General features: G+C 33.9%; 1 protein-coding gene across 1 annotated transcript; it reads left to right on the forward strand.

Annotated features, from left to right (window-relative positions):
- Positions 1–2065: 2065 nt before the first annotated feature.
- Positions 2066–2827, forward strand: LOC116145785. The gene has a single exon (XM_031431227.1). It carries the CDS (start codon positions 2066–2068, stop codon positions 2825–2827), a length of 762 nt encoding a protein of 253 aa, XP_031287087.1.
- Positions 2828–9896: the final 7069 nt, after the last annotated feature.

The raw sequence follows: 9896 nt of genomic DNA on the forward strand, positions 1-9896 counted from the left end.
CGGTATTATCAAGACTTGCCTTGGATGTTTTCACTATTCCTGTCTCAACCGTCTCATCCGAACAAACATTTAGTACAAGTGGAAGAATTTTAAATGAAATGAGGGTTAAACTTTCACAAAAAATGATTGAAGTCCTCACATGTCTTCGAGATTGGGAACAGTCGCGCCATCAAAGTCAATATGAGCTTGTCAACGATATTTTAATAGAATCATTTCATTTTGTAATATAGATGATACGGATGAGGGAGGTCTTAGTGAATCCCAAAATGAGTTGTTTTGTAAATTGTAACTTGTAAATTAATTGTCAATTATTGCACTCTTTTTTCCTTACCAAGTTTTTGTCCCATTGGATTTTTCTTGGTGAGGTTTTGAACGAGACAATAATTATTATAATTTCTTATTTTATTTTTTAATAAATGAATAAATTTAATTATTCTTATATTACAATTTTAATGTATTAAAATTGAATTAATATTTGGAATGTTAACAAAAAAAAAATTTAGTTTAATTTAATTATTGATATTTGAAAAGAAATTAACACTTAACTAAAAACAATTACATTTATTCATTTATAAATTGTTAATTATTCATTTGAAAAGTTAATTAAACATTTAAACTTAAACAAAACAAAACAAAATCAAAAAAGGGGTTAACCCGACCCAACCCGCGGCCTAACACGGCGGGTTAGGGCTGGTGCGCCAGGTTGGGCCAGCCAATTTCCCATAATTGGCGGGCCTAACCCGGCCGGCCAATGTTGGCGGGCGGGTCAAGACCGACCCGCCACTTTGTGTAACCCGTCGTGGGCCTGGTCGGGTTGGGTTGAGTGGGTTGCTTTCCCACCTATATATATATAATAGTGATCTTTATGATATATCAATGAGATTTTGCCATTTTCATAATGTTGCCAAAAAAAAAAAAAAAAAATATATTATTGAATTAACTTCAACAATAAAGATAAAACGTCTAGAAATGTGGAAAATATAGTACCATTTTAGAGTACTTCCACTATTCATATTATTGAATTAAAAGCCTTACTGTTTTACATACAATTGATCAATCAAAATATACAATGATATGAAAAATAAATATTATATAAACGCGTCTGTTTACGTACAATCCATCAATCAAATCATGTAAGATTATAACATATTACATAAATGTGAATTTTTTTTTTATATTGCTCATTAAAAAGTCTTTTGAAGGTTAGATTTCAAATGATGTCAGAGGGGTTTCCATTTGTAGAAATTCAATTTTTCCCTACAATTTATCTCTAATTTGGAAGGAAAAGAAATAGCAAATTTTCATAATTTTCAATCAATTTATTCAATATTATCTTTTTCATAGACAAACACTCGCATTTAAATTATGTCTTAGTCTTAGATGTACTAGTATGCAGCCCTTTGGCTTAGAAATCTTGGTTCAAAACTTCAAATCCTTTGATACTAGGGTAAAAGATGTCTTTCTTTACATTTATATGTGTACAAATTAAATATTTTATTTATTGTTTTAGTATTAGTTAGTCAGTTAAGCCGAGTTGGTTAAATAGCTACAGCTGAGTTGCAAAACAACATTTTGTTTGTTAGTTAGATTAGGATTAACTGGCAGTAAGTAGCTATTTTTTCTTGTATAAAAGGATGTACTCCGTTTTTCTTCATTTATAAAATAAGAACTCACTTTACCAAATTGCATTTTACTCTATTCATAGTATCAGAGCATAGATCCTTTTACGAATACACAACTTTTTTGTTATTGTCGTAAATCTTTGATTCGATAAGCATGGATGATGGCATAAGGAGCTCAAATCTTCAAAGTGAGAGAGATGGTGCTTAATCAAGTACAAAATGGAGAACACATTCGAAATGGAGATCCTTTGTATCTACAAAGTTCTGATCATCTAGGAATGATTCTTGTCTCTACTCCACTAATCGGTAAGAATTACTTCTCTTGGAGTCGTTCTATGAAAATTGTGTTGGGTGCAAAAGTGAAGTTAGGGTTTATAAATGGGAAATGTGAGATGCCTAATGAAGAATCTTAAGATTTTGAACAATGGAGTAGGGTAGATTGTATGGTTACTTCTTGGATATTGAACTCAAATTCGAAAGAGATTGTTGAAGCCTTTTTATATACAACCTCGGCTAGAGAGTTGTGGAAGGAGTTAGAAGAAAGGTTTGGTGAACGTAATGGACCTTTATTGTATCAGATACAGAGGGAAATTAGTTCACTTGCTCAAGGAAATATGCCTGTTGTGCAGTATTATACGAAGTTCAAAAAATTATGGGATGAATTGACATGTTTGATGGCTATACCACAGTGTAGTTGTGGTGTGGCTAAATCGGTAGCAGGGATAACTTCTTTTAATCGATTAATGCAATTTCTTATGGGTTTGAATGATAGTTTTGATCATATTAAAAATCAAATCTTGGTTATGGATCCTTTACCTACTGTAAACAAGGCATATTCAATGATCTTGAGGGTTAAAAAGCAAAGAGAAGTGCATGTAGTGTTTGCTAAACATCTTGAGAATAGTGCTCTATTTGCTAAAGCAAAAAATTTTAAAAAGGAAGCAATTGTTAAGAATGGGTACAGGAGGAAGGACATGGTGAAGAAGTCTAAAAGGCATTGTGAGTTTTGCAACAATGGTGGACATACGAAAGAGACTTGTTTTAAGCTTCATGGTTATCTAGACTGGTACAAAGAATCAAAAGAACAAAAGGGAAAATCTCAGCCTAAGAATTATGCCAATATGACAAATACTCCACTGGAACGTGAAAATGAACAAAAAAGCAATGGGATTGAATGCAGTGCTACACTATCTGAGCTAATTTAACAAGAATTGGGAAAGTTTAGGAAGGGAAAAGCACCAGCTGATGGGTCTGCAATCAATTTTGCACATTTTGCTGATTTTGCAAGTATTGGTCTAAAACATGCATTAAGTTCTATTGAATTGTTAGATTCAGGATCTTGGATTATAGACATAGGAGCCTCAAGTCATATGGGTACTGATCTTACAATGTTAAATCCTTATACTTTAGTCAATAAACCCACCCTTGTATACCTACCAGATGGATCAATCAGTTTTGTGCAACATATAGGAACACTCGTTTTACAACCAACTTTAACCCTTACTGAGGTCTTACATATTCCCAATTTCAAATTCAGCTTGCTGTCTGTAAATAAGTTTTTGAATATGCACTTATCAAATTCATTTTTTATCCTACTCATTGTCTTTTAAAGGACCTACAGACTGAAACAGTGTTGGCAGTTGGCAAGTTAGTTGGGAGATTATATATTTTAGACAAATCTTCTTTTACTATAGAAACGATTAAAACCCATTCTTCACAGTTTGTATCTAGGATTGAATCATCTAATACTCCACATACATATAATACCTTTTGTTATGCCAATAATGATGCCACAACTTCAACTCTATGGCATCAAAGATTAGGCCGTCCATCGCATGTTGTTTTCAATAAAATTTCTATTACCAAGTGTTCTACTTTTGATACTTCTATTTGTGATATATGTCCTTTATCAAAACAACACAGATTACCTTTTCCTACTAGTACAACTCATACTCACACAACATTTGAGTTAGTTCATGCAAACATATGGGGACCATATAAAATTGCTTCATTTATAGGTGCGCATTATTTTTTAACTGTGGGTGATGATATCAATAGGGCAACCTAGACTTTTCTTTGAAGTCATAAAAGTCGGATTGTTCATACCTTAACTACATTTTTCAACATGATTAAAAATCAGTTCCAGTTATCAGTAAAGAACATTCAAACTGATAATGGAACATAATTTCTTAGCAAAGATTATCAAACTCTTTTCCTTGATCTTGGTATTTTACATCAAAAATCTTGCATTTATTCCCCACAACAGAGTGGGTTAGTAGAGAGGAAACATAAACACTTGCTTCAAGTAGCAAGAGCTCTTATGTTTCAATCTACTCTACCTAAACAGTTTTGGGGGGAATCAATTCTTACAGCCACCTATATCATTAACAGGTTGTCCACCCCTGTTTTACAATGGAAAACACCTTATGAAATATTTTTCCACAAAACACTAGATGATTTTTTCCTCAAGACTTTTGGTTGTTTATGTTTTGCTACAAACACATATCCAAACAAAGGCAAGTTTGCCCCTAGAGCTTATAAGTGTGTTTTCATAGGATATAATACTGGTTAGAAGGCTTATAAAGTTTTAGACATTCATTCAAACAAAAATTTTATGTCAAGAGATGTCATCTTTCATGAAAAAACTTTCCATTTCAAAAAAGTTCGTCCTTCTTCAAAAGAGGTATCTTTACCTCTTGTTCTTGTTTCTGAAGACAATGACACCCCTCTTACTAATACTCATGTTTCTGAAGAATTACAAATTCATTCTCCCTCAATTTCACCATCTTCCTTAACTACATCTTCTCTTATTGAATCCTCAACCTCTCTTGGTGTTCCTCCTCCAATATGACACAGTACCAGATTATCAAAAAAACCTGCTTGGTTAGATGACTTTGTGTCTAATGTTGTTTCCTCTACATCGACTTACATTGCCACTGCTACGATGTCTGCTGCCTCTTTACCTCATACACCATTTACTTTTCCATATGTTCAATCACACCTTTTTAATACATCATACATATCCTTTTTGGCAAATGTGTCTAGTATCTAAGAACCAACTTCTTATGATCAAGGTAGACTTAATGTTCAATGGGTTCAAGCCATGAAAAATGAGCTTACTGCTTTAGAAGCAATAATAATACATGGGAGCTAACACCTTTACCTGCAGGAAAGAAAGCCATTGGTTTTCGTTGGGTTTATAAAATCAAACTTAACCTTGATGGCTTCGTTGATAGGTATAAATCTAGGTTAGTTGCAAAGGGCTATGATCAAGTTGAAGGCATTGTTATTTTGACAGTTTTTCACCTGTGGCAAAGTTGGTTACTGTCTATGTTTTTCTTGTTATGGCTACTACCAAGTTATGGCCCATTCACCAGCTTGACATCAATAACTCATTCTTACACAGTTATCTTGATGAAGAGGTTTATATGTTACCTCTTGATAGTTACACTAAGTTTGGACCAGACCAAGTTTGTTGCTTAAAAAGATCATTGTGTGGTCTGAAACAGGCTTTCAGAATATGGAATAATGAGTTCACTTCTTAATTAATTGCCTATGGATTTTTTTAGTCAGCTCATGATGCTTGTTTGTTTATTCGATCTACAGCTTCTTCCTTTCTTGCTCTTTTAGTTTATGTGGATGATGTCATTATTACTGGCTCTTTTGAAGCTGACATTCTTGCTGTTAAGACCTATCTTCAAGACAAGTTCACTATCAAGGATCTTGGGTATGCTAAGTACTTCCTTGGTCTCGAAATTGCTAGGTCTTCTTAGGGTACTTACATTTATCTAAGGAAGTATGCATTAGACATTCTTAAAGATGCAGGGCTCTCTGGTGCTAAGCCTGCTTTTACCCCTTTACCTAAAGGGTTCAAGTTTACTACTCCTAAGAATGAATTACTTGTTGATCCTGATAAGTATCGCTGCTTGGTTGGTTGACTACTTTATCTTGGTTTTACTCGCCTAGACCTTTCTTATGCTGTTCAACAACTTAGTCAGTATGTTCAATGACCTTGCAATAATCATTGGGCAGCTACATTGCATGTTCTTTGATACTTGAAACACTGTCCTTCCAAAGGTTTATTTTTCCCTGCACGTAATTCTTTTAACTTGGAAGCCTTTTGTGATGTAGGTTGGGCTTCATGTCCAAATACTAGGAAATCCCTTACTGGTTATTGCGTGTATCTTGGTTCTTCCTTAATTTCTTGGAAAACCAAGAAACAAACTACTGTTTCCATGTCCTCTGTTGAAGCTGAGTATCGTAGCCTTGCTTCCACTGTATGTGAATTGCAATGGATTTCCTATATTCTCAAAAACTTTTCATATTCCTCTGCACCTTCCTATTCCTTTATGGTGTGATGATAATCAAGCTGCTCTTTATATCACAACCAACCCTGTCTTTCATGAACACACAAAACATCTTGAAATTGATTGTCATGTGGTTCATAATCAATACAAGGTTGGTTTTGTACTTCCTCAGCATATTTCTTCCAAGCTTCAAGTTGCTGATATTTTTACTAAGTCTTTAGCTAGTCCCTTGTTTCATCAGTTTGTTTCCAAGTTAGACTCAACATACAAATAATAGAAGTTGCAAAATAGTCTATCACAGCATGTCTTACTTGTTGCCAAATAGTCTTCCAAAACAAGCTTTACTTGACAAATTGTTTTCTACAACATGCCTTTTTTGTTGTTGATATTGGGGATTCAATATAAAAGCTATATATATATAGAGAGAGAGAGAGAGAGAGTTCAATATAAAGAGGTAAAAAAATAGTGAGTTTGTTTTGGTTAACTTAAATTCATGAAACTTTATTAGTTAATCTTTTTTTTTTTTTTTTTTTTTTTTTATTTTGCAAGGATTACTGAATTAAATGTTTTGACAAATTGTTTTCTACAACATGCCTTTTTTGTTGTTGATATTGGTTATTAAAACTAAAAGCTATATATATATAGAGAGAGAGAGAGAGAGAGTTCAATATAAAGAGGTAAAAAAATAGTGAGTTTGTTCTTGTTAACTTAAATTCATGAAACTTTATTAGTTAATCTTTTTTTTTTTTTTTTTGTTATAGAGAGAGAGAGAGAGAGAGAGAGAGAGAGTTCAATATAAAGAGGTAAAAAAAATAGTGAGTTTGTTCTTGTTAACTTAAATTCATGAAACTTTATTAGTTAATCTTTTTTTTTTTTTTTTGTTATTTTATTTTGCAATGATTATTGAATTAAATGTTCTCTTCTTTTTAATTGCAGAATTTGATTATGTTTTGATTAAAAGGTGTTATTAAAACTACAACAAGCTTCAAGAATATGCAGTTTCAATTGAAAGAGTTGTTATCAACCAAAAGTGCAAGAGATGATTTAAAAGTTCAACATGTTTTGTAAATATTTAATTGTGTATAAAAAAATCATTTTTATTTATCTAAAGAAGTGTACTTTACATATATTTATAATTTGGTGTAATTAGTGTTTAAATGGTGCTTAAGATTTTAATATCTATTTCCTTTTATTTAAAAAAAAAAAAAAACAAAAATTTCATATTATGGAAAACATGTTTTGAACACATATGTAATGACTTGCAATTTTGTGTTGTTGGAAGTTTAAGTGTGCCAAGTGGCTCGATGGGGACTCTTAGGTGTATTACTCAAGAGGTCCTGAGTTCGAATCCTTCCTCTCCTTAGGTGCTAATAGGGGTAGTCACTGGAGTTCTTACCCGACCGATAGAGCGGGGTCTTGGGAGATTAATTGAAGTGCATATAAATAGGCACGAATACCTCTAGTCATAAAAAAAAAAAAAAAAAAAGTTTATGCGTTCAATACTTCTCACACAATGTTGTTGAGATTGTGGAGTCAAATTCAATCTAAATTAGAGTTGGATTAGGACATGGGTTTTCCTAATTTGTGTTTAAGTATAATTGTTTTCTTTTAGGAATACAATAGGGAATAGGATTATAATATAATTCCTATTAGGATATGGGTTTGAGTCCTATTAGGAATAGTGTCCCATGTATTACCTATAAAAAAGTGGTTAAGTGCTAGAGTTAGAGATCACAAATTGAATAGAAGGCAAATTCACAATTAGAGAGTGAGAGCCACCAAATAGGGTTTGGTGAGTGAGCCAATTTGTGAGGCTAGTGAGAGATTCTTGTAATTTTTTTTTCTTCATAGTGAAATTCCGCAGTGGCAAAGTGTACGTAGCTCTCATATGAAGAGTGGGCCACTATAAATCTTATGTTTGTGTGTGTGGTTATTTTGTATCCTTTGTTCGCACTATTTTTTGCTTTTAGGGATTTAGGATTTGCTAATATTCAATTAAATCCCCCCAACAACTAGTATCAGAGCAAGGTTCAAGGAAGAAAGCGATGGTTGGAGAAGAAGGAGGATTTGCACCTGGGATTAGGGGTGTTCGGTTCCAGGTACCTTGTATTTTTTGAAGGAACCAGAACCGACGGTTCATTGAAATTTGGAACCAGAATCGGAACCAACAGTTCCGATTCCTAGGTACCCAGAACCAGAACCTGTAACAACAGTTCTGGTTTCGATTCTGGGTACCCTATAAAATTTATGACCCTCCAAAAGTTTTTAAAATGGCAAAAAAACCCTTAAAAACTTACAAATACCCCCCCACCTGGCACTTGTTAACAAAAATAAAATTACAAATTATAAATTCAAAATTACAAACTCCATTACTTTGTACAGATAGATTCTCAAAAGTCAAACCAACTTACTTTAAATGTTATGAAATATAAATATAAATGTATTCACATTACTTTTTCTACAAAAGTTTTTATTAATCCCCCTAATATTTAATTTTATTTTATATTAGTCTCGATTCCTGGTTCCGGTTTCGGTTCTTAACTATAGAAACCGGAATCGGAATCGCACAATAACGGTTCCAAAAATTTGGAATCGGAACCTACCCGTTAATGGTCGGTTCTGGGTAGGAACCGGAACCAAACCTTGGGTACCCGCCGGTTCCGGTTCCAACAGGTTCTTTTGAACAGCCCTATCTGGGATCAACAAGTTTGATGGAACAGATTACACATTCTGGAAGATGCAAATTGAAGATCATTTGTATGGCAGAAAATTACATCTACCTCTCTTAGGAGAAAAACCCAAAAAGATGTTAGATGAAGATTGGGCACTCCTTGATAGACAAGTATTAGGAGTCATTCGATTGACATTGACCAAGAACGTGGCAAGTAACATGGCGAAGGAGACAACCACAATAGGGTTGATGAAGATCTTGTCCGATATGTATGAGAAGCCTTTTGCGAATAACAAGGTACATCTTATGAAAAAATTATTTAATCATAAGATGAGAGAAGGTACATCCATGACAGAGCATATGAATGATTTTGATACAATCATTAATCAATTGTCGTCTGTATTTTGATGAAGAAGTTCGTGCCATAATTCTTATGGCCTCCCTACCAAATAGTTGGGAGCCTATGAGAGCAGCAATTAGTAATTTAACAAGTAATTCAAAATTAAAACTCACAGATGTTAGAGACAAAATTCTCGCTGAGGAGGCTCGCAAGAAAGATTCGGGTGAGATAACATCGAATGCTTTGAATGTTGAAACAAGAGGCAAGGGCTACGATAGAAAATCAAACCGAGGCAGAGGAAGATCAAAATCAAGGAACGGAAGAAGCAAGTCCAGGTTTGGGAAAAAGGTTGAGTACTAGAATTGTGGCAACAAAGGCTACATACAGAGGAATTGCAAAGCACCAAAGAAAGAGGAGAATAAAGATAATGACGCCACCAATGTCGTAACTAAAGAGGTACAAGATGATTTATTTTTATCTGTTGATAATTCTATTGACTCTTGGGTTTTAGATTCAGGAGCTTCATTTCATACCACTACACACCATGAAATTCTAGAAAATTATGTGACTAGAAATCATGGAAAGGTATACCTAGTAGATAGAGAACCTTTGGATATTGTAGGTATAGATGATGTTAGGTTGAAGATGGCAAACAGATCTGTGTGGAAAATCCTAAAAGTAAGGCATGTACCAAATTGATGGGCAATCTAATATTAGTTGGGAAACTTGACGATGAAGGGCATAGTGTGTCTTTTTTGGGTGGTGCATGGAAAGTTACTAAAGGAGCCATAGCGGTTGCTCGTGGAAATAAATCTGGAACTCTTTTCATGACTTCTTGTTACAGAGATTCAGTTGCAGTCGCAGATGCTAGTGTTACCTCGAGTTTGTGGCATTGTAGACTTGGGCATATGAGCATGAAAGGAATGAAGAAGCTTCAATCAAAGGGAAAACTACCA

This window comes from Pistacia vera, unplaced genomic scaffold (assembly GCF_008641045.1).
Source record: "Pistacia vera cultivar Batoury unplaced genomic scaffold, PisVer_v2 Contig467, whole genome shotgun sequence".
Taxonomy (NCBI): Eukaryota; Viridiplantae; Streptophyta; class Magnoliopsida; order Sapindales; family Anacardiaceae; genus Pistacia; species Pistacia vera.